A 26624-nucleotide genomic window follows, 5' to 3' on the forward strand; every position below is an offset into this window, starting at 1 on the left:
TGTAGGCTTTAAAGTGTGAGTAATATATAGTGTGAAGTAAAGGGTTCATCTTACTTCTTTTTTTTGGTGATAAGAAAAGCATCCAGGCACTGGGATTTGTTTCACTGGAATTCATGAATACCAACCAGAGAAGTGGCAAGTATTTAAATATATAATCAATAAATCGGTCTATATTGAATATTCAATAATATTAGAAATCAAAATTAAGTGTATACATTAAATGTACTGAATTTGACAGAGGACAAGATGGTTGGATGGCATCCTTGACTCAATGGACATAAGTTTGAGCAAACTTCAGGAGATGGTGAAGGACAGAGAAGCCTGATGTGCTGTAGTCCATGGAATTGCAAAGACTTGGACATGACAAGTGACTGATCAACAATACTGCTGCTGCTAAGTTGCTTCAGTCGTGTCCGACTCTGTGCGACCCCATAGATGGCAGCCCACCAGGCTCCCCTGTCCCTGGGATTCTCCAGGCAAGAACACTGGAGTGGGTTGCCATTTCCTTCTCCAATGCATGAAAGCGAAAAGTGAACGTGAAGTCGCTCAGTCCTGTCCGACTCTTCGTGACCCCATGGACTGTAGCCTACCAGGCTCCTCCGTCCATGGGATTTTCCAGGCAAGAGTCCTGGAGTGGGGTGCCATCGCCTTCTCCACAACAATAACTAGTGAAACACAAATTAAAGTAATACTTGAAAATCATTACCAAAATATTTTAGGATACTGACAGAGTTGTGAAGGAAGTGGTGTATTTAATGCAAATTGATCTAGTCCTCTTAAGAAACAATATATTATCAAGAAGTACAAAAATCTTCATCTACTTTAACCAAACTACCTTACTCTTGTGAAGTTCATTTATTGAAATAACCGAAAACAAGCCTCATGTTTAAAAGTATTCAATTTCATGCTATTCTTAATAAATGAATTTATGAAGAAATATTTCCAATAAGAAGTATTGTTAAATAAATGATGATCTGCTAATTGGATAAAACACTGGGTAACTATTATAACAACATCATATGAACACTACAAATAGGATATAAAAAGGCGTGTACCTCCAGTCTTTGTAATAGGAGCAAAGATTACAAAAGCACATATCACGATTATTACTGTGCACATATATTCATTCATTCACTTTGGAATGGTTTTCGAGCACTGACTATGTAACAGATGGTGGTGCTTAATGTAGGGAATACAAAGGTGAAAAGATATTCCTGCTTGCACAGAGGACTGGCCCAGCTGGAAAATAGTCATGAGAACAACTGGAAAAGTGTCATAATTCACAAAATGCCATTGGAGACTAGGAGCAGCTTTTGAATTGGTCAATGACCCAAAGGAAGGCTTCATTAAAACGTGAAGTTTTCATATGGACACGATTTGGAAGACAATGTAGGGGCTTTCCTGGTGGTCCAGTGGTTAAGAATTTGCCTTGCACTGCAGGGGACTTGGGTTTGATCCCTGGCTGGGGAACTAAGATCCCACATGCCACAGAACAACTAATTCCGTGTGTCGCAACCATTGAGTCTACGTGTTCTAGATTACATGCCACACCTAGAGAGTCCTGACTGATGTGACAAAGATCCTGCAAGCTGCAAAAGACTCAACACAGCCAAACAAGTAAATAAAAATTTTAAAAAGGAAAGGAAATGTAAAGGAAAAGATACCAATTATATGAAAGTGTAGGTATCAGAAATGACTCACATTTTTAAACATATGTATTGAGATTTAATTCCCATAAAACTCAACCATTTAATGCATACAGTCCAGTCCTTCTTAGTGTATTCATGCAAACATCACCACGATCTAAATTTAGAACATGTTCATTATTCCAAAAAGTGTCATGTCCTTGCTCTTTCAAATTTCTTTCAATGTTAAATGTTTTTATGGTAAAGAAGTGTGAAGACCCAAACCTTTGATGTCTGCCATCATGGGAAAGTTTTACATTGCTTGCGAAAAACCCCACAAATATGTCATCAGGTCTTTAGTTTTTAATTTTATTAGTGACAAGGTAAATAGGTACATGAAAATCTTCACAGATTCTACACATATATTTAAATAAAACAAGAAAAGGGCTGAGTTCAAAGAAGTGGGGTTTCAGTGGGCAATTGGTCCATGTTGCTTATTTAGTGTATAAAAATCTCCAAGTTTATAAAACTTGATTTGTCCATTTTTTCCCATGTACTGAAAATCAGCTGAAAGTATTTCAAAAGATATATCTGAAATATATAGATAGATTCTAAGAGAAGCAACAGCATATTATAAATGATGAAAGTGATTGGCTTTATATGATGAGAAGCAGATTTGCTCAGTGCATTTTTAGAATATTTTCCATGTGGAGGGGCACTCAAGAACTGAGGCGTGGAGGGTTCACCTGACCTCAGTGTGTATTGATGGCCCTCTGCAAACTGCCTATAGATAGCAGTGCCTGTCCTTCTAGATGGGGATCACTTTGGGCTGAGACTGTGAGGATGCTGTAGTTTGCCTTTGAAGTCCTCACACCTTGCTCTGTTCTGGATCCCAGCCTTGCTCCTGGCATCTCGAGCTTCCTCCAGGTGTCTGTATGACCTGGCTTTGACGGTCCTAGCCCTAAGAGTTCCGAGTTCTTTTATGAAGGTTAGCTTGAAAGACAACAGGTGTGTTTTCTCAGGGCTCTTTTGTGACCCCAAACCTTGAGGAGCTATTCTCTCTTGGCCAAAAGTCAGGCATGATGACAAGAGTTGGGGTGTCACTTTGGAGGTAGAGACTCCTCCTTCCACTCATCTCAGAGACAGCCACTGCCTGTAGAACCACTTCCACCCAGACAACGACCACCTAAGACCCCCTGAGGCTGACATGAGACCCTCAAACTCTTTGAAACATGTGCAGTTCTCACCCCCAAGTCAGCCACACACGCTGGGAGCCAGACTTCAGTTCCTGACAGCCTTGAAACTGCTACCATGACAGGATTCAATTCACGAGCAGGCAGAGTATGAATTGTTCAGTGTATTCGCCCATGTGCCTTTGATTTGGTTTCCAAAGAAATTCTGCAGCTGGAGCCAGATGGATCGTGTCCAGATTAAGGCATGACCAAAAATTTAGTGTCTGTGAGTTTGGCTCATCTTTCAAATCAAGTGTGATTGTTGAAAGTGGGGCATAAATTTTCCAACTGCTTTGTAAACTGAAGGATTGGGGTCTACTGGTTTTATCATACTTAGTATTCAGGATATTAATTTAAAAAATAACTAATGCCAGTGTAAACATGCTTTTTGATACATAGGTCTATAAAATATTGCACATAAATATAAAATTTGTTCAGCACTTCTTCATAATAATTTTTCATTATCATAAAAAGGATACAAAGTTGTGCAGACTATATAAATTTGGCTGGTCTATTTTACTTAAAACGATACTGTTACATATGATTATGGATTATTTACAAGAGTTTTAAACATCAAGTTTATGTGATGGTTAAATTCAAGATGATGGGAAAATAGCTTAAGTAAAAATTATTTTCCAAAGTCATGTACTATAACGATTAGCAGGAAAAATGAAAAGTAAAGTTGGAACAGGCAGTTCTAAATAAAATCCATAGGAATCTGTTTTCTAGGTTCATCACACATATGCCTAACTTTATGCTTCTTCCTATTTATGTTTAACATGTCTTTTCTGTGAATGTAAGTTTGACGTATAGTAAAAAGGTATTTAATCCCAAATTAAAATATTGCTATTGCCTCACAGATATTAAAAATAATATGCCTGCCCAAATTATTGAATTGCTTTTTTGTGAATGGACTCTAGAAATTTTACCATTATTTTTAAGTACCACTCAGGATTGAGAGTCCCTTGAAATTTGCATATTGCTAATTAAGTTAATGGAAAGATGATTTTTTTTTTTGTAAAAGTAGATATCAATGCAACTTTTTGCAAGGCTAAATTAAGCAGATGTGAGTCCCTGAAAGCATGAATAAAAGTAATTTCATGTAGAAGTCATGAAAGTGAAACAGTCTTCTAATACCAATTCACTTTTCCTTAACCCTATCTAAATCCTAAATCCTGTTAAGTTATGTATTCTGCACAAAACAGACATCTTGGAGGGAAATTTGGTGAGTGATTTAAAAAACCAGCGAACCAAATCTTTAATTTCCAGATCCTCTAGAGTGTCAGCCTAGAGTCATGGAAAATAAATAAATAAATCGTTATCCTCGCTCACAAAGATGATCTCTGCCATTTCCAAGGTCCTTTCACAGTCCCAACAGCATAGGCTGGTCTCCCTGAGCTGTAATGTCACTAGAAATGTGTCTTTTCCAGAGGGAGGTGTCAAATATTCCATTGTATACAGTAGTGTTGGAAGGTTTGGTCCAAGTTCACCTTCTAAAGTCCATCCTAACTCAGACACTGCATTTTTTGAGACTTCAGATGGATTTACCTGGAAAGCAACCTCACATTCCCATACCCATTTCAAAGTGTCTGCCAAACACAGAAGGACTCAAGCCAAAGACATCTTCCACGGCTGCCCAGCGTTTCTGCAGTGTTGAGGAGGCTTCCTTTCCCCACAGGATCACCAGGATCCATGGAAACTTCTCCAGAGTACAGTGTAGATGAGGTGATGACATGGCCCTCCCGTCTGAGGACACTGGCAGGCGCAGGACAACCTGGGTTGAACCCTCATGATCCTTCTTTGCTTTGAACTGGAGTAGTATTGAGGTTGTTTTTGTCTTTGGCTTTCCTTTTCATGCCTCAGGGGTTTTCTCATTGGTCAGCTGTTCCCGGTCATTCATATCGTCCTGGGGTGGTCTTGCTCGGTCAAAGAATCCGCACTAGGGGAGACAGAAATGGGCCAGCCAGTCAGGTCATCCTGAGAATTCATGAAACCCCTCATTCTAAGAGTGTTCTCTTTGTCAGGACTTCCCTAGTGGTCCAGTGGTAAGACTTCACCTTCCAATGCAAGGGGTGCGGGTTTGATCCCTGGTAAGGGAGCTGAGATTCCACATGCCTCACGGCCAGAAAAAAACAAAACATAAAACAGGCAACATTGTAACAAATTCAATAAAGATTTTTAAAATGGTCCACATAAAATATCTTAAAAAAATAACTTTCCTCCTTTTATATGTTGTCTAAGGAATCTGGTGCTCTGAGACTATAATCTGCCCAATTCTCCAGATTAGGAGGTGAGAGCAGTGTGCTGTTTACCTGCACAGAGGAATTCATTGCCTGTGCAGAGTGTCCACGTTCTTCCTTCCCTGCCTGTGGGGGTGGGAGAATGTTCTTTCTCTTTGAAAGATTTTTTTTTTTTTTGATGTAGACCATTTTTTAAAGTCTTTTTTGAATTTATTACAACATTGTTTCTGTCTTATATTTTGGTTTTCTGGCTTCAAGGTATGTGAGATCTTAGCTCCCCGATCAGTGTTCCAGGCTGCACCCCCTGCATTGAAAGGCGAAGTCTTAACCACTAGACCACCAAGGAAGTCCCAAGAATGTTCATTGTGTATAAACCACTTACGGACCTTGTATATTTTTCTGGGCTTACAGCAACCTGGCCCATGGATTTTTTTCTCTGCTTTTCTGCATGTTTCTGGAGCCGGCAGCAATGTGAATTCCTGACCGGGGAAGCAGATTCCTAAAGCGTACTATGGGCTACCTAAGATGGACTAAAGGAAGAGGTGGAGAGATGCTTGTCTCTCTCTCTGCACTTGGTGGAATATCTAGTACATGGAGGACAATTAGATGGGTCCTTTATTTCCATCTCAACAGCTTTGTGAGCTGTCTCAACTTTCCAGAGATCAATCAGCAATTCGGGGAAGAGGTGATTCTTGAATCTTTACTCTCCTGAGTTTCAAATGAGGATTTGGTTTTGGAGAGTACAACTTTCCTTAGAAACCTAGAATTTTAATTCTTATTGTTTCTTAGGTTGGAAGCCCAATTCATTAGCTTTCACTTATAGCCATTGAGTCATCTTTCTCTCGTAGGACTAGTGCATTTCTCTATCAATTGCTACATACCACTGCATCATTTATGGATATAAAGTTACTATGAATAATATACTAACACAGAAGTCTATTTCTAAAGGTAGACCATGCATTAGACCTGTGTGGGCTCAGGATGGCACAAAACTGCTGATGAAGATCAGAAAAGCCATTACTTAACTCAAAGGTTTTCTCAGTTTGTTAAGTATGTCTCATGTTGTTTCAAAATAAAAATACATTATGATTTTGGAGAATGACAACAATAGCACTAAACTAAGATGTAAACTCCGGGAGTTGGTGATGGACAGGGAGGCCTGGTGTGCTACAGTCCATGGGATCGCAAAGAGTCGGACACGACTGAGCAACTGCACTGAACTGAACTGAAGATGTGACTGGATTAATTGCTCTTATGATCATGTCATTGTGACATTGTTTCTATTTTGGAATGGAAAGCTCTGTGAAACTTGGCAGGCCTGTTGGTTTGGGGGCCAGAGATTAATTCCCATTGCAGACTTTCAGCAGAAACTTCAGCGAAACACATGAAAGAGGAAGTTAAGGCTTCCTAATGGAGATGGACGAGTTGGCAAGATAAAAAAAAAAAAAATCCAAGAATATTAGAACATGCATAATCTATGTGGTGTCATTGAAAGCCCATGTATCAACTAATTACTATATTAATTGCATCTGTGTAGTGCTTACAAAACTCTCAAGTATTGCTGATAGGATTGTGTCAACAAAAAGCTTAAGATCCTGATTAATTAAACAAGAAAGAGAAGTCTTCATCATAACATGATCACTCTAAGCATATTGGAAAGAAGATCATAGGTCTTTGTTAATAAATTCTAACTCTATATTTATTTATAAGAAATTGCAAGATAAAAGCAGCATTAAACACCCTCAATCTTCTTAAATGTCAGTTACACAAGCATATTAAGTTTGCCAAAGCAAACAAGACCCAGCTTTCCCTTCAGGTCCCTGTGTTGGAAATTCCCAGATCATGCCTCTAGCTTTGGCTCTTTGAAATCCTAGGTATATCCTTTCAAATTCTCCCAGTGGCCTCTCTACTCAAAAAGGAAAAGAAAGCAAATACACTTACCTTCCATAAAGCCAAGGTTAAAATGGCCAGAACCAATAATCCAAGAAGTATTGCTAGTATTATTACCCATAATGGAATTGAGAAGGAAACATTTGGGGTGGCCCAAATAACTGATGTTTTAATCTGGAATGGAAAATAAAGGAAATGAGCTCAAATTTAAAATCTATTCAGTGAAATAAAGCAGTTCAGTTCAGTTCAGTTGCTCAGTCATATCTGACACTTGACGATCCCATGAACCGCAGCATGCCAGGCCTCCCTGTCCATCACCAACTCTCAGAGTCCACCCAAACCCATGTCCATCGAGTCGGTGATGCCATCCAACCATCTCATGCTCTGTTGTCCCCTTCTCCTCCTGCCCTCAATCTTTCCCAGCATCAGGGTCTTTTCAAATGAGTCAGCTCTTCACATCAGGTGGCCAAAGTATTGGAGTTTCAGCTAGTATAATAAATACTAGTGTATATATAATATAGTATAATAAAAAATAAAGCAGTAACTACCAAAGAGTACTTTAGCTGAAGTCACCCTGGGGGAAGATTTGAGAGTTTACAGCACTTGAACTTGGAATCTCAACCATTAATACATTCTCAGGCTTCTCAAGTTGGATGCAAGTCCAACTACAGACACCTGGTGGGTGTTTGGTTTACACCAACCCAGAAAGCCTAGAATAGAACTGAGGTGGAGCACGAAGCAACAAGGTGGAAAGGAATGACCTTGAATTAGGACGGACCTTTTTATGGCAAAGTAAACCCAACAAAAAGCCAAGTCCATTCACACATGTTTCTCCACAGAACTAAGCTCACCTCACTGAGAAATGAACTTGCAAACAACTGCTGGATATGCAAGTGGGTAGACATCACCTAAGTCCCCATTTTACAGATGAGAAAATTGAGTCCCAGGGGGCTAAGTGATCCACAGATCTAATCAGTGTCACCACCTCTTTAGCCCTAGGCTCTGTCTCTGCGCTCTATCAACAAAGAGCCCATTGTTGCTCTACTAATACAGTCACGTAAGACCAACCATCTCCCATTTCATGAAAGTAACTGTAGTCATTGATGTGAGAATTAATTGTCTCAATGTGCTGGTGCTGCTTTCGGTCTTAAATTCCATTTTCAGTTGCTGTTGGACCTCACTGAATGCCCCACTGTTGCAAGGAAACTTGGAGGAGAAAAGAGACCTTTCGAGCAGGACTGCACGTTCTGTATGTGTGAACCACCGCTGCCTCCCATGTAGGCAGGAGAAGCTCTCCCATCACATGCAGGCACAGGCTCTGGAGACACCCAAACAAAAAAACAAAACAAGCAGAGACCCAGCCCTGCCGCTCACACCCTCTGTCAAAGAAAAGAGAAGGAAAAATATTCTTGGATCTAAAATGTTATTCACCAAAGCAGGCTTATCTGGTTTTAGAGAGAAGTGAGCATTACCCTTACTTCTGGGGTTTCCCAGTGGCTCAGTGGGTAAAGAATCTGCCTTTAATGCATTAGATGCAGGAGATGCTAGTTCAATCCCTGGGTGGGGAAGATCTCTGGAGGAGGGCACGGCAACTCACTCCAGTATTCTTGCCTGGGAAATCCCATGGACAGAAGAGCCTGATGGGCTATGGTCCATAGGGCTGCAAAGAGTTAGACACGACTGAAGAGACTGAGCATGCACACACGCAAGATCACCTCGGTTAAGCTGGTCCACATGTTCCTTGTTTTAACTGTGCTGGTTGAAAGAATCTTGAGCCCATCCTGACTCCCATACAGAAACTCTGGGCCACGCTTCTCTAACCCACCAGGAGTTGAGGGTGAACTCAGGGTGGCTTGGTGGCTCTGGTGTTCCCCTGGCTGGAAACCTTGGTGCTTTCATAGCCTGTGTCCTAGTGCTGGGTCCTGCCTCTGCTCACATCTTTCCCTCTGCCTTCTTAACTAGATCTGAGCATCCTGCCTGTGCTGTTCTTAACCTGCCAAGGTTTTTATAACTCCTTCATTTTATTCTACGTTCCCTGTGCAGCAGACATCCTGATGACTTAATTCACTTGATCCTCCAGCCCCAAATATCACTTATATCCAGGCTACACAATGACGTTGATGTTAGTGAAGCTGTTAGTGGTTCCACGTGGTCAGGAATGCCAGGGACCTGACCGATGCTTTCAGTGAGAGAAAGGCTGGTATAACTACTTGCCCTTTTACCTTCCTCCTTGCTTCCCTCGCTGGCACTGCCCTTATTCGTCCAACATATCGAGAAGAAGTGCAGCATTCCATGACCATGATGGGGTCACATTCTCTGTACTTGCCACAGTTTAAAAACAGAACACATGGTACATACACTGATGAAACGCACTGGAAAGACTCCAAGCATTATCATGCCAGTTGGATTCCGCCGCCTGAAGTGATCCTCTGCACAATATGGCTACACGAGTCAGTCGAGGGTGAGATCACTTCTGGATCATTTCTCTTCACATCTCTCTCCTTTGGTGAATTACACTGGATAACGTGTGAAATCAGTGCTCAATCCTGCATCTCTCAGTGCTCAGAGAAAGAGCATGAAGTGATCATTTAAAATGACCCAAGGGACTTCCCTGGTGGTCCAGTGGCTAGGACTTTGTGCTCCCAATGTAGGGGGCCTGGGTTTGATCCCTGGTCAGGGAACTAGCTCCCACATGCTGCAACTAAGAGCTCTCATGCTGCAACGAAGGCTCGGCACAGCCAAATAAATAAAAATAACATGACCCTAATGTTACTGGAAGCAGACCAGTACAGTTTTAATAATGAGAATTTCAGAATTTTGGAACTATCAAGGGTAGTAGTGGTCGCGCACTCATAAGCCAGATACAATGACCTAGAAAAGAGAAAATATGAAGCCACGGGCAATTCTGAGGTTTCTTGTATCTGTTTCTTCCCCTTAGCTCTAAGTTCACTGAAGAAACAATGTAGTTTTGGTCTGTATTTTGTGCATGTGTTAGAGGCCACCAAAATTGACTAATAGGTAATTTAGGAAGACAGACAATACTTTTCCATGTTCCTTCTTCTAGTTGACCTAATTAATATCTGAAGTTACCTCCCTATGTTTTATTATAACATAGGAAACAGTTCTAGTTTTGTAAGTTAAAAAAAAGCTAAACTAAAGGAGTTGAAATAAGGGCCATAGGCCATAGACTGTTCAAATTGTTGGTTTAATAAAAAGAAATAGAAGAACAGCTACTGAGTTTTTCCTGGGTTTCTTTGCCACTTGGATATTACAGGTTTGTTTGTTTGTTTGTTTTTTCCAAAAAGGGACAGTTATATCTTCATTTCCAATTTGTGTGCCTTTTAAATCTTTTTAAAAAATGCCCACTTCTTAATAAATGGATTGTAGGGGACAACTGATTTTTGGATATAGGAAGTGGGTGGAGAGTGGTACTGCAGGTTTTGATGTATCACCTATGAAACCGGTCCATCTGCAAAAACAAGCAGTGGAAGTCACTCACAAAGATCTAGTAATGATATCTGAAGGATTTTTCACAGCAGCGATGGAAAAGTACCAATAAAACATGAAACCGGACAGGATATGCTTATTAGGGTCTCTAGAAGCAGAAAACAGCTTTATAAGGTATAATTACAAAACCTACTGGCTTTTTGTCTGCATTCACTTCCAAATATTCTGACAAAAGTCTTTAAACAGTCTCAGAGATGATAACTGCTATTCTTATCTATTCCAAAATCTGAAATTCTCATCACCAAAACTGTTGTCAGTTTGCTCCTGGCAACATTATTTTTATTTGAAAAATGCCATTTCGCATCCTTTCTGTGAGCACTTTCAATGGAAGGATTAAGCATGTCATATACATTCACCATCTGTAACTAAGAGGAAGGGACTTCTGTTTTAGAGGAAGACAAGCTCAGTGACTTTGCTCCCTCACCTGCATTCCGCTCTCCTAACCTGCTGCCTTTAAGGCATCTACATGGCACGGAGGCTGCCCAATCTTCTTGATTTCAACCGGGGCTCCTCTGTCCATGGACTTCTCCAGGCAAGAATACTGGAGTGGGTTGCCATTCCCTTCTCCAGGGGAATCTTCCCCACCAAGGGATCGAACCCGGGTCTCCTGCATTGCAGGCAGATTCTTTACCATGTGAACCACCAGAAGCCCCTAAACCAGGGCAGCTTCAGAGAACTTCTGTTGCCCCTGGTGGTTTCCAGGTTTTTCACTGCATTAGTTGAGAAGCTGCTAGACTAGGGACAGTAAAAATACAAACAACAATGGTGCCCTGAAGCATTTCTTCAGATTTCCAAGCCTAAGGAGCTAGATGGTTGTTGCTAGAAAAGGGTGGATGTATCACATCATTGGAAGAGTCATCCGGGTCTTGAAAAGAGAGGTCTTTCTGAGAACACATTGGTTAGGGAGTCAGGACACATGTTCAGGTCTGTAAATAGAAATGAAGCGTTTCCTCTGCAAGTGGAAACAGATAAAGCCAAGCTTTTCCTAAAACTCAGTACTCTGTATAGACCAGAAACTTGAACCCTACAGGCAAGCTTAAGAGAAAAGACTTAATTGATCACTTTTATAGGACCAATGTTTATTTAAATTTGTTTTAGTCCTGTAGAAACCCTAGGATGGTTTAGGGGAAGCTTGGCCAAGAGATAACATCTTGAAAAATACCCAAACTTTGTTATTTCTAATGTTTATATTTGTCTGGCAGCTCATTTTGACAAGCCCACAAGAAGCTTATCTATTGAATAATAAAGATGAGAAAAACAGGTCTTAATTTATATAGTTTCTAATGACTAAACATTGATTTATAGTAAGAAATTTTCATTCATTTCAAATAAGATTTATTAAACACCCATATTCTCTGAAGTTCTATAGGTATTACCAACAGCTCCAAAAGGGAACCTTCTATGACTCTGCTGTAGATCAGTGTTGTCCAACAGAAATATAAGGCAAGTGATGCATGTCATTTAAAGTTTTGTCATAGTCAAGTTAAAAAGAGTAAAAAGAAACATGGGGCATAAATTTTAACAATGTATTTTATTTAACACTAAACATCAAAATTATTATTCAAAGTATAACTGATATAAAAATATTATTCCTCTTTTCTTTTTACTAAGTCTCCAAAGTCCAGTGTTTATTTAACACTTGCAGCAAGTGACAACCACGAGACTTTCATTGATTCAAGTGAAATGTTGTCTTACCCAAAAAATAAAACTGCATTAAAGAAAAAAAAATACCTTATACTGCTATAGTTTTAAGTTTACATTTACGTAAGTTAAAATGAAGTAAAACGACTTCAGTTCTTCAGCCACTCCACCCGCATCTCAGGTCCTCACCATCCATGGCAATGTGGCGAGTGGGTACCATATTGAACCGCACAGCTTGACAACTTTTGTATAATTTCACACAGTAGTGTGAGAAGCCAAATTACCCAAGACCCTCTTTACTAAATTCATTCATCAAGAAGGTGGTCCCAAGGCCAATGATGGGGTGTATTTAGGACTAAAGCTTTACTTTAAGAACTTGGGTTTTGACTACATACTTTAACTGCTTTAAGAAAGGTTCATATTGAACAACTTAAGTACTTAAAACATATGGAGAAAAATTCAGTTACATGCAAACTAATCAACAAACTGTTTTTCATTTTTTAATGTACCAAGAACCTGTAGCTATTTTTAAAAATAGTATAAAATTTTAACACTCCACTTATATAACTATCTGTCATTTTAAGAAGTAGGGTCCATAGGGTCCATGAATTGTAAGCAGTTCAGATGTTCTTAAAGTGATGCTAAGTAGAGAACATTTAATCTCACCTTCATCATGTCATAAATCTTGTTGTTCTTTATTATGGTGGAAAGACCATAAATAAATCTTTAATATGCCTACATTTTATCACTGACATTTATGATATGTTTTTGTATATTTTGACAAAATACCAAGGTAGAAGAAAAAACTCCCTCGGATTTGCAACGGTAATTAATGTTGACATCTGTATTTATGCATCTCAAAATCTTGTGTAAACATACTTCAGTGGGGTCACGAGAATGTTTTATATAAATGTACCAAGACACTCCACCGACAGTGCCATTTAGAACAAAATAATAACATGAAGTGGACCAGCTGAACACACATTTTAACAAAATTCAAACAGCCCTTATGAGATAAGAAGTTCCTGTGATAGGTTTGAACTCCAGATAATTGCTTAATATCACAGTTCCATTTTAAGATCCTGAAGTTTTGCTAACAATTCAAAAAAGTCAAACGGACTCCCAATTTGCATGTGAGTTCTTAATTAAGGATTTCACTGAAATACTTTATAATAACTGTCTTTGTTGAACTGTGGTGTTGGAAAAGACTCTTGAGAGTACCTTGGACTGGAAAGAGATCAAATCGGTTAATCCTAAAGGAAATCAGTCCTGAATATTCATTGGATGGACTGATGCTGAAGCTCCAATATTTTGGCCACCTGATGTGAAGAACTGACTCATTGGAAAAGACCCTGATGCTGGGAAAGATTGAAGGCAGGAGGAGAAAGGGGACAATAGAGGATGAGATGGTTGGATGGCATCACTAACTTGATGGATATGAGTTTGAGCAAGCTCTGGGAGTTGGTGATGGACAGGGAAGCCTGGCGTGCTGCAGTCCATGGGGTCACAAAGAGTCAGACACGACTGAGTGACTGAAGTGAACTGAACTTCAAGTTACACGAGACAATCATAAGTTCTTCTAGATGTAAATTATGGAATTTGGCTTTAGTCACACAATACAAACACCAAAGTTTATGAATAGGCAAAAAAAGTGTTCCAATAACTGAATATTTTTTTCTGCTGTAATGATACAGCATTTAGGCATAGACCCTCTCATCATGCAACCTTTCCTTTGCTTCTGAACATGACAAGTGTCACGTGGCGCAGAGAGTTCATCTGTTACAAACCCAGACACTATTCAAGTAGCAGCTGGGGATTACTATTTTTTTCAATATGGAAAACTTATCTAGGGCTCAAGAAATGGCTGCATTATGACCACACTGAAAAGAAGCACAAGCAGAGTCCTCATCACCTACAAGGAACTAGGAAAACAAGCAAATATTCTTGTCATTTACCAAGGAAGGAACCGAGACCCTTTCCCCAATGGCAGACTGTGGACTGGAGCTCTGAAGATCCTCCAACCACCTCGTCCAGCTGATTCTGCTATCTGGAAGTACTTCTCTCCTCCTGGGTACTTTTCAAGATAAGGATGAGAACTCACTCTAAAACATCTGCCGGTTCCAAGCACAGTCCTCTCAAACCAAGCCTGTAGGGCACAGCTGCCTTCCTACTGGCCACGTCTCCTTCAGGCAGTCAGAGACTGGGAGACCTAAAAGGTTTTCCCATAACCTCTCCATAAATGATGCAGTAAATCATCTACATCAGATAACAAGACTTTTTCAAAGATGCAGGAACAAGGGTGGTGTGGAGGAGGGAAGCCTGTATCTCATCATCCTGTGAATCTTTTGAGATGAGTTGAGAACAGCAGGCTGGCACCTGTGGCCAGGACAGAAAGACACAATCCTGTAGATGCAACCGACTGTCACATATGTTTCTGTTATGGAGCATGTGCTCAGAGAAAACAAAGGACCCAAATTTATCTCCCTTGGAGTTACAAGCCTTTGAACCTCCTTGGATGAATATTCTATATTAAAAACCCAAAGCTTCTGTCTTCTAGGTTGAACATAAATTCAAACTCTGGCAGACATCTCGTGAGAGAAAGAGAGGCGTGATAAGTGGAGAAATATGTGCAGTGCTGGCTTTAAATACCACCAAAGTCTACTGAGATATTTTGAATCTATGGATGCTTCTAATTGGGCTTATTGAACTTCGCCGGAGAAGGTAAGACATTTTGGGAAGGTTACTATTATCAACACCTGAGACTTATCTCATTTTAGGTAAAATGCTGAAGCTTTTTGTATATAATGTAAATACTCTTCTTTACAATGCTTTCAGGTAAATGTGGTTAAGGGCATCAACAAGGTACACAGAGTGATCTCCTGAAGGTTTCCACTTAGAGCCGAGTGGAGCCGGGGTGATGCCCGCAATGAACCTGTTCTGGAATCTGCAGATTTTCTTTATACTGCCTGCCTGTGTCAGAGGTGCCCAATGCCAGTTTCACTGCAGAAGCATCACTTGTAGAGCCTCTAAAGCACAGTGCCAGGGGCCCATGCCAGACTCACTCAATCCTGACACTTTGGATAGGGTCCTAACATGTATGGGACTTCTTAGGTGGCTCATTTGTACAGAACACACTTGTCAATGCAGGAGATGCAGGAGACTCGGGTTCCATCCCTGGGATGGGAAGATCCTCTGGAGAAGGAAATGGCAATCCACCTCCATATTCTTGCCTGGGAAATCCCATGGACAGAGGAACCTGGCGGGCTAGTGTCCATGGGGTTGCAAAGAGTTGGATACAATTTAGCAACTGAGCACATAGCATGTATAAGCCTTTAAAGTCATGTGAATGGTGATTCTTTGCATGCTCAGGGTTGGAAATCACCAATCAATGGATGGATTTCAATTACTACAAGTAGATTAGGCTGGAAAGAGTAATAGCTCCATTTTAAGACCTAGGCTGATGAGAAATTATGAGAGTGGCGACCTCTACACCATCCAAAGCAACCCTCCTTAAAGATGACAGTGTACCTGCTGCCCTGATGATTCTGACTCGGCAGGTCTGGGGTGAGGTCTGTTTCGGAATTTTGAACAATTTCTTAGGTGTTACTGATGCTGCTGGTCAGCAAAAACATATTTTGAGTAACAAGGACCTGGGAACCAGAATCCAAGTCGAGGTTGTAAATAACTATGAAGTGACCAAGAGATGAAGGTTGAAATCTCAGTATTTGAATCCTGACCCAGAGTTCTGGCTGTGGTCATATTCACTGTAAAGGCAGCATTTTGGTGATGGGGCCTGTTCATCCTCTGTTACTCACCCTCCTGTCTGCTCTGCATGGCCTTGCCAGGTTGCTGAGGATGCCAGCAGTTGTGCTGTGACAGATATCTGGGTATCAGTAATGTTCCTTAGTGACTCAGTGGTACAGAATCTGCCTGCCAATGCAGGAGACATGGGTTTGATCCCTGGGTCTGGAAGATCTCCTGGAGAAGGAAATGGCAACCACTCCAGTATTCTTATCTAGGAAATCCCATGGATAGAGGAGCCTGGCAGGCTACAGTCCATGGGGTCTCAAGAGTCCGACACGACCTAGTGATTGACTTAATGTTTAATAGCTTCAATTCAGATGATGCTCCTAGTGTACTTTTCCTCCAGGTAATACTGGTCTTTGCTTCTGTGGGTATGGGTGTGTGCGCACATGTGTTAGTCGCTCAGTCATGTCCAACTTTTGCAACCCCATGGACTGTGGCCTGCCAGGCTGTTCTGTCCCCATGGATTTTTCCAGGCAAGAACACTGGAACAGATAGCCATTCCCTCTTTCAGGGGATCTTCCCAACCCAGGGAATGAACCCAGGTCTCCCGCATTGTAGGTAAATTCCTTACAGTCTGAGCCACCAGGGAAGCCTGGTCTTTGCTTAGAAAGGAAAAATGACTGTCCATACAGCTGGTCTGTGGTCTTCTCCCTAAGGAAGACAGTCTTCCCTTCTCACCTCACTCACCAGGCTGTCTTTAAAATTAACAATAAGTATGATTCCATTATGATCATAATTAGTATCTGAACTTCTTTCAAACAAAAGAGCCTAATTAAAAAATGGTTTTAGTCCTGCCCTGTGATTTTTTTTTAGTGGGGTGGAATAGAAATTTACATTGAAGTTTTAAAAATCTGATCGAATGACACTGAAGAATTTCCAGACTGAAATAAGAAAACAGTAATCTTAAGAGGGAAACTTTTCTCAAGTCAATGTAATAGGCACTTAAACCTAACACAAGCAAAACAAGGCTTTAAAAAATAATTTACATGAAATTATTTGTACCTATATATTTTAAGATACTTACTGCTATGTTGCCTTCTGGGAGTTTTGCTGGCTGATCTTTATAAGGCATCTTCTTAACTTCAAAGGACACCAGGGATGCAAGAGAATAGGGATCATTTTTCCTCTGAAATTAAAAATATTTATTTAAAATATATTCCATGTAAAACTTTAAAGTTATATTGGCAGTCATCCAGTTGTTTTCAATGTTTTCCATTTCCAAAGAAATATTCCCTCCTTCTTTCTTCCTTTTCTCTCTTTTTTACTTTTTTTTTTTTGCTATCCATCTATCCATTCATGATCCATTCGCTTATTCATCCATCCATCCATCTGTTCATCATCCATTCATCTTTCATCCATCCATCCAGTTATCTATCCATTATCCACTATGTATCCGTCATTCATTCAACCATCCATAAATCATCCATCCATCCATCATCATCCATCTATCATCCATCATCCATTCATCCATCACCCATCCATTATCTGTCTAGACATCCATCCAACCATCCATCCGATCATTCATCTTCTTACTTCTAAAGATAATCTATCTTATTACCAAAAGACTTGGCACAATAAGGTTAAAATAAAAACAGAAAATCAGACATCCTTAAAGGAGTAAGCACAAGTGCTCTTACTGAAGAACATAGTTGGGGAGACATCGTGAGTACAAATTCTTGTTGTCTGATGGAACGAAATATTTTAGGAGAGAGACTGCTGCTAAGTTACAAAGAAATTAGTCATATTTCCTTTTATAGACAACAAAGGTCCATCAAGTCAAAGCTATGGTTCTTCCAGTAGTCATGTATGGATGAGAGAGTTGGACTATAAAGAAAGCTGAGCGCTGAAGAACTGATGCTTGTGAACTGTGGTGCTGGAGAAGACTCTTAAGAGTCCCTTGGACTGCAAGGAGATCCAACCAGTCCATCCTAAAGGAAATCAGTCCTGAATATTCATTGGAAGGACTGATGCTGAAATTCTAATACTTTGACCACCTGATGTGAAGAACTGACTCATTGGAAAAGACCCTGATGCTGGGAAAGATAGAAGGCAGGAGGAGAACGGGATGACAGAGGTTGAGATGGTTGGATGGCACTACTGACTCAATAGACATGAGTTTGAGTAAACTCTGGGAGTTGGTGATGGACAGGGAGGCCTGGGGTGCTGCAGTCCATGGTGTCGCAAAGAGTCAGATATGACTGAGCTGCTGAACTTAACTGAAGGTCAAAGGAGAGTATGTAAGAGTAAATCAAGGAAAACCACTCTGAGAACTTAAGCTTCTGTGATTTTCCTCCATTTAGCTTGAGACAGTGATGCGATCTAACCAGTGGTGGGATGTAGCCAGCTCACAGTGGCTCTTGTAAATACAACACTAAAATCTGAAGACCTTTGAGTACCCATTGTTAAACAGAACCATTATTAAAACAAATTATATATACATGTAAACTTAAGTAAATTGTATTTCTAAAAAGATAATAAACACTCAAACCTCAGTTCTGAGTAATAATTTTATTGCATTTTATGCTCTTGATGGTCTTCCCAGATGGTGCTAGTGCAGGAGACATAAGAGACGCAGGTTCAATCCCTGAGCCAGGAAGATCCCCTGGAAAAGGCCATGGCAACCCAGTCCAATATTCTTGCCTGGAGAATCCCATGGCAGAGGAGCCTGGAGGACTACAGTCCATGGGGTTGCACAGAGTCGGACACCACTGAACAACTTGGCACCCACGCACACACATGCTCTTGATATTATTTAGCTCTACTGCATCTGTAGGGGAAACACTATAGGATGCTGTGCTGCTCTGCGTCTCTGGCCACCTCCGTACTCTGTGACATCATGTTGCAGCTTGAAGTTGACCATAATGGGGATACTTACATCACGGGAATCAGCACGTGCTACATATCAAAGTTTTACTAACATTTTCACCATCTAGAATCCAATGTTGGGTTTCTTGAGGCCAATTTGGCAGGTTGTATTGTAAGAATTTACATATTTTTACAAGGTATTTTTGCCCCTGTGGTTGAATTTTTCCTCCCTTCAACAAACCCCATTTCTTCTATGTGATAAGAACAAGTTAGAGTATGCAAAACTTTTATATACACTTAAAGTCACTACATCTTTGGCCTTTTTGTTTTCTTTTCCTATCCTGAAATTCGAGGGTAAGGAACTTTGTTCATTTGGAAAAATTCTTTTTTGGCTGTTATTTTTTCTATGTTCTCTTGTCTCCTGGCATTTCCATTTTAATTGAAAGCTGGATTTTTGTTTGTGTGAGAAGTGTTTTTTAAAATTTAAAAATTCTTGCTCATAAAATCTTGTGTATACTTGGTGTTTCAAATCTACTTTTGTTACTACCCTGGCTGATAGACACAGAAGAAACATGACAAATGCCAGTAGTGAGATTCTGTGCCTAAGAGTTATAATCACATACTCCGGTGTGAATCCAGGCTCCCAAATCTTCAAAGAGTAAATTTTCTTTTGTCTCCAAATTCAATATTAAAAAACACTGATAGAAAATAATTCCCTTGCTCTTGAAGTAATATCTTTGGGAAACAAATCATGGGAGAACTTATCTCTGAATCAACTCTAGATGGAAAGTTCTTCTCCAACGTGATTCTGCATTTATGAACATGGAAATTTCTTAATGAATAACAAATGTACGTATTAACAAAACAGAAATAGAGTCACACATGTAGAAAACATAGTTGTCAGGAAGTAAAGGGGTGTTGTTGCCATTGCTGTTTAGTTGCTAAGTTTTAACAACAAATGCAAAGGGGTGGGCAAGGGATAAATTGGAAGATTGGGACTGACATACACACATTACTATATACATAGATAACTAATAAGGACAAGGAAAGCTACTCAATACTCTGTAATGACCGATATGGGAAGAGAATCTGAAAAAGAGTGAATACATGTATTTGTATAATGGATTCACTTTGCTGTGCAGTAGAAACTAGCACATCATTACACATTGGCTACCCTCCAATAGAAATTTTAAAAGAGAGGTGGGATTTGAAGTCTAGAATGTGGGGAAACATGTTTCTCTTGGCGGTCTTCTCTCCTCCCTTTACCCGCTTTGCTCTTGACCAGCCTGACTCCTCCTCACATTTCCACTCATCACCACCATTTCTGATGGCTCACAAGCCACTTTTCTTTGTGCTTTGCTGAACATCAGAAACATCTGGGATCGGGCCTACAGATTGTGATTCAGTATGTCTGGAATGAGACTATAGATGCCCTATATTGTTTGGAATTTCCACACTGTTGTTTAACTTTTTATCTTTCTTAATTACTTTCTCCCCACCAAGATTATAGAAAACTAGAAGGCATAGAGCATGGAATATTAAGCTTATACCTTCCATAGCACCTAGAACAGCATGCCCAGGAGGGTTTCATCAATCCTCCTTGACTGACAGTGTGAACAGATGGTGAACGAACCCATCCAATAGTTGGGTTATTCAATGGTTATCCCATATCCACCCATTTGATTATTGCTGTTGCTGTTCAGTCAGTAAGTCATGTCTGACTCTTTGCGATCTATGGACTGCAGCACACCAAGCTTCCCTGGCCTTCACTATCTCTTAGAGTTTGCTCAAACTTATGTCCTTTGAGTTGATGATGCTATTGAACTATCTCATCCTCTGTTGCCAGATTCTCCTCTTGCCTTCAATCTTTCCCAGCATCAGGGTCTTTTCCAATGAGTCAGCTCTTCACATCTGTGGCCAAAGTATTGCAGCATCAGCATCAGTCCTTCCAATGAATATTCAGGGTGAATTTCCTTTAAGAATGATTGGTTTGATCTCCTTGCTGTCCAAGGGACTCTTGAGATCTTCTCCAGCATTACAATTCAAAAGCGTTATTTCTTTAGCACTCAGCCTTTTTTATGGCCCAACTTCCACATCCATACACGATTACTGGAAAAACTATAGCTTTGACTGTAAGGACTTTTGTCGGCAAAGTGATGTCTCTGCTTATAATATGCTGTCTAGGTTTGTCATAACTTTTCTTTCAAGGAGCGAGCATCTTTTAATTTCCTGGCTGCAGTCACCATCCACAGTGATTCTGAAGCCCAAGAAAATAAAATCTGTCACCCATTTGATAGCACCTTATAAAAAGTTTAATTCTTTCAATTATTGAATTGGACCTCCGCTCCTATCGATGAGATTAGGAAGTTCAGGAAGTTGTAAGAGAAGGCTGTAACATAAGATGAAGGCTGTTGTTCATGACAAGGGGTGTGGACATGCTTTCACCTCTGCTACCTAATTCACTGATGCGAAAGGGCACCATCTGGGACCTGAACAGACTTAGTGGTAGGCAACAACCGGTAAACAAGGCAATTCATTGTTATTTATTTTAAATATTCTCCAAATGCAGCATTTCTTCCAGTTTCAGTAGAAAAAATTTTTTCTCATTTTTCCAAGATGCTCTGGAGCCCTTGGGAAATGTGAAACATTAGTTGTTATGCTGTGATTGGTGGGATTGGCACCGAAGGTACAGGAGTCCTCTGTCTGCAAGTCAAAAACCTGGCACAGGTAAGTATTTAATTTATGAAAAACAATCATGAGCAGAGTCCTTTTATTGATTTCATGTTCAACGTTGAATGCTTTCAGCCATGTTCTTTACATAACAATGATATTATTCTTACGTTAAAAACTTGTCTCTTCTTTTTTTGTGGCAATCTACTCCTGTAAGAGCCATCATTGCCATATTGTAGTAAAGTTAGGATTGAAAAAGCAGCTGGTTAATATCCACTGACGATATGTTGAACTTTTAACCTGCCCCAGGTAGCTACTAAACCTTAGAGAATGCCCTATCCTTCTGTCATTGCCATGTTATTAATTTTTTATATTTATTTTTATCTATATATTTACTTGGCTGCACTGGGTCTTAGTTGTGGCATGTGGGATCTTTTTTGTTTCTTTTTTTTTTTTTGCTTAGGCATGAGAACTCTTAGCTGCATCGTGTGTGACCTAATTCCTCGACCAGGGATCGAATCCAGGCCTCCTGCGTTAGGAGTGAGGAGTCTTAGCCACTGGGCCATCAGGGAATTCCCTGCCACAGCATTTAAACTGTGGTTTGCAGCCCACCAGTGCCTCAATTATGTACTACTGCACAATGATTGGCTTATGGCCATGGTACTAATAAAAAGAACAGAGTTGGGAACAAAGAGAATGGGGAATGAGGCTTTTGAGTTGAGTTGAATGGAGAGTGAGGGTGGCCAGGACCATCAAGAATTTCCCCGACTCCCACCTTCCCTGCTGCTTAATTCCTTCTCAAGAATTATTTTTAACTGCACATTCATTTTATAAAGCCTTTGTTTAAATACTCAACATCTCCCAGAAACAAAGCCGTGTGAGACAACAAAACCTAAATAATTATTGGTCAAACTTAAGTTTTAAAGAGGTCGCTCTTTCAAGTAACAATCACAGCACAGGGCACCATTTAGAATTGAAGAAAATATTTTTCTGACCAGTATGCATGTTTATTCTTGGGCTTCCCTGGTGGCTCAGTCAGTAAATCTGTCTGTAATGCGGAAGACCTGGGTTCAATCCCTGGGTTGGGAAGATCACCTGAAGAAGGGAATGGCAACCCACTCCAGTATCTGAAGGATCCCCATGGACAGAGGAGCCTGGTGGTCTACAGCCCGTGGGGTCACAAAGAGTTGGACATGACTGAGTGACTAAGCACGTGCATGTTTACCAGTGGGCAAAACCAAAAATAATGCAGCAAATCGTATCAGCTGAGAACTGTCAACTTTCTCCCCTGGGTTAGGAGGGCAGAAAATGTTTGCCTCCTTCTGGGTGGTGGGATAAACTGTTAGACTTCCAGGATCTAGTATGTTCTTTGACCAGCAAGTGAGGGGCAGTTTGCAGTAATGCTCTCCTCTCTGGCCATCAGCCTCTGAGACTGGAACAAGCAGAAACTGTGGAAGTACAGAAGTCTGGGCTCCAGCTGTGAGTAGACATGAAGCGACTTGTGTCAGGCTCTCCAGGATCTTTGGAAGTGTTAACTTTGATCTGGCAAAACCTCAGAATGTCCCTGAAGGTTGTTCTGGTCTGACTCTACTTGTGCTAAATAGTTATTGTTTAGAAAATCCCTCAGTTGGTATTGATTTCTTCCACATCCACTGGGTCTTCAACAGATAGATAAAGATGTAATTTTCCTTTCTTTTTTAACTTCTATATATTGTGGAAGTACTTTGTATACATCTTTTTTATTATTTATTTTTGGCTGCGCTGGTTCTTCTTTGCTGTATGTGGGCTTTCTCCAGTTGTGGTGAGCAAGGGCTCCTCTTTATTTATAGGCTTCTCATTGCAGTGGCTTCAGTGGCTCCCCTTGTTGTATAGCACAGACTCTAGGGCATTCGGGCTTCAGTAGTTGTGGTGCATAGGCTTAGTGGCTCTACAGCATGTGGGATCTTCCTGGACCAGGGATCAAACCCATGTCCACTGTACGGGCAGGTGCATTCATAACCACGGAACCATCAGGGAAGTCCTAAATTTTTTTCAAAGATTTATTTTATTGAAGTATAGTTGACTTACAATTTTGTGTTAATTTCTGCTGTACAGCAAAGTGATTCAGATATATATATATATATATTCTTTTTTCATACTTTTATTATGGTTTATCACAGGATATTGAATATAGTTCCCTGTGCTACACGGTAGGGTATTGATGTTTATCCATCCTATATATACTAGTTTGCATCTGCTAACCCCAAACTCCCAGTCTATCCCTCCCCCACCTCCTCCTCCCCACTGGCAACCACAGGTCTGTTCTCTCTGTCTGGGAGTCTGTTTCTGTTTCGTAGATAAGTTCACTTGGGTCATATTTTAGATCCCACATGTAAGGGACATATGGTATTTGTCTTCCTTAGAGAGGCAATTTTCACTCCATAGGTCTTCTACTGGAATAGCATGTCATGCCCAGAACTGATGGATGTCATCTAGGATAGTCATTCTCCCTTGGCCATAGGGTCATAGTGATTTTAGTCCTGCTTTATTAAAGAGTTATACTTCTTCATTGCAGTAGGATGTGATGCCCAAAGTAATCCTAGGGATAGATGGTTATCATTCAAATTGTGTGGGCTTGGGAATTCAGTAACACCCATGTTTCCCAACCCTTAGATAAAAAGTCATGGCCAAAAAAGCAGAATGGCAATGAGCAAATTGTTCACATCCAAGTGGTACCTGAAGCAGTGCTTGGCACATAGCTGGCAGTCAGCACTTCATAAATATTTGTTGAGTAAATGAATAAATAATGGTTTAACAACAACAGCAGAAAGACACTGTGCACTGGTCTTTTCTTTAGGTCACTTGTTCAAAGCTGGAGATGATTTTGCCCCCAGGGGACATTGGCAATGTCTGGAGTAATTTTTTGTTGTCACAACTGGGCTGAAGGCTTTTACTGGCATGTAGAACCCAGGAACGGGGAAGCCTGGTGGGCTGCCATCTATGGGGTCGCACAGAGTCGGACATGACTGAAGTGACTTAGCAACAGAGGGCAGGGGCCTGGGATGCTGATAAACATCCTGCATTGCCCAGGACCACTCCTCACAACAAAGAATTATCTGAATCAGAATATTAACAGTGCTGAGTTTGAGTTTGAATAATCCTGCCTTAGGTCTTTTTTTTAAAAAAAAAAAGGTTTCATAAAAACATTTTAAAAAATACCTTTAATTTTCCTCCTGTTTATTATAGAAACAAAATTATATAAGATTTGTAAGACTATAGAAACATTTTGAATCATAGAAAACATAAAAATCTGGAGCTACAATATTCTGTATTTTTAACTAGATTCAAAAGGATTTACCATTGGATTTTTCTATGGCACAATGAGCCAAATAAATTTTTGAGTAGTTAAAATAGGGGCAAGATTGCATAGATTTGGTAGGGTTTTTAATTTAGCTCCTCCCCCTGCCCCAGATCCTCCCCAAACAACAAGGTCACAACACAGTATCATTTAAATAAATAGCTCCTTCCACATGGAAAAAATTAATCTGCTTAGTATAAAAGATATTTTAAACCTTTAAAATGTACATAATCAATTAGTCATCTCTAGAAGTGTGGGATGCTATAGTCCAGACAAGCTAAAGCAGTGAGGAGTTTACAAATCAATGTACCTGACACTTTACTGAGAAGCTCGTCTAGCTGAGCCCAGGATGTGGTATCACCAGACAAGGAAGACTTAGGACAGTATCTCTTTCCCCTTCTAAGCTGACTATATTTTAATTTTTCTGGGCATATGGCTTGAATTATGTAACTGTACTCGCCATCATTTCATTAACTCCTGTCTACCAGGGAACTACTAGACACGGGTGAGTTAAATAGATGTGTTTAAATCTAAGTCACTGTCTGAAGGACTCAGGGACTCAGGATATGTAAACTATCTTCACCCAACATACCACGCACGCACACACACACAATGGAGTATCCTTTAGTCATAAAAAAGAAAGAAATCTTGCCTTTTGCAACACCAAGGATGGACCCTGAGAACATTATGCTAAGTGAGATAAGTCAGACAAAAAAAAATAGGGTATGATCCCACTTAACGTGGGAATCTTTTAAAAAAAGCCAAACGTATAGAAGTAGAGAACAATGGTTATCAGGATCTGTGGGTCAGGGAAATGGAGAGACGATGTTTAAGGTACAAACTTGCAATTAGTGCATGGATTAGTCCTGGAGATCTAATGTGCAACAGAAATTCTAGTCAACAACACTGTAGTATAGACCAAAGCTGTTGAGAGATTAGATCATAAAAGTTCTCAACATACATACACACAAGGTCATTATGAGAGGGGACAGAGGTATCAGCTAACCTTACTGTGATAAACATTTCACAGTATACAGGATCCAATCATCATGTTGTACACCTTAAGTTTATATAGTTCACATGCCAATAAGATCTCAATAAATCTGGAAAAATATCAACTTCATGTAGTGGGAAAGATGACCAGCTGTCCTTGGCTCAATTCCTCCACAGAAATTTCTTTTAAAATTTTAAACATTAAAGAAGTAAATTTTTAAAAAAAATTTTTAATTAATCTAAAAATTAAAAAATAAAAAATCTAATGGAAAAAATTTGAAAATTAAAACATTTTAAAAGTTAAAACATTTAAAAATCCTTTTAAAAAACGCTTCCCTCTGAGCTTTTGAGAAGAGGTTTCCTGTGAGTGGCACGTCAGTGCTCCAGGGTCTTCTTACCTGGAGAAATGTCTTGGCCCATAGCCGTGACCTGACTTTCAGGACGGCGCTTTCTCCTCCTCCTAGTCGTCCCACCACACAGGAGATTTGTAAGCACTCAATGTTTGTGCAATTCTGCAAAAAACAGCAGCAGCAGTGGTGAATTGGTATCTTTAAATCTCGGTAGAGAATCAACACTAGAGTCCGTCTATTTACATTCTGTTTCCTCAGAAGTCGTTGCTTACTCCATAAACTTTAAATAAAGAACAAATGCACTGAAACGATCAAGAAAAAACACGGTTTGGTAGGAAAGACGCATCCACATTGGTGGTACTATAGAGCTAAAACGGATCATAAAATACAATGTGAAATTTAAGCTCCGTTCTAAAGACTTCAAAACAATCTTTCCACAACAGCAATTGAACTGCTCCATTTCATTTTCTCAGAACTCAGGAAGATATTACTCAAAGACAGTCACAGCACCAGACCCTGAACTAAGC

The 26624-nt window shown here is 40.1% G+C and overlaps 1 protein-coding gene across 1 annotated transcript in view; it reads right to left on the bottom strand.

Annotated features, from left to right (window-relative positions):
* Window positions 1–1973: 1973 nt before the first annotated feature.
* Window positions 1974–26624, bottom strand: part of ITGA8 (integrin subunit alpha 8) — a 190463-nt gene continuing 165812 nt past the window's right edge. The window contains exons 27-30 of the mRNA XM_070800873.1: window positions 26146–26259; window positions 16967–17068; window positions 7039–7161; window positions 1974–4796 (exon numbers count right to left, since the gene is read on the bottom strand). Coding sequence (XP_070656974.1) covers window positions 4710–4796; window positions 7039–7161; window positions 16967–17068; window positions 26146–26259 — 426 coding nt within the window. The 3' untranslated portion in view covers window positions 1974–4709. The remainder of the gene's footprint in view (window positions 4797–7038; window positions 7162–16966; window positions 17069–26145; window positions 26260–26624) is intronic.

Source organism: Bos indicus, chromosome 13 (assembly GCF_029378745.1).
Source record: "Bos indicus isolate NIAB-ARS_2022 breed Sahiwal x Tharparkar chromosome 13, NIAB-ARS_B.indTharparkar_mat_pri_1.0, whole genome shotgun sequence".
Taxonomy (NCBI): Eukaryota; Metazoa; Chordata; class Mammalia; order Artiodactyla; family Bovidae; genus Bos; species Bos indicus.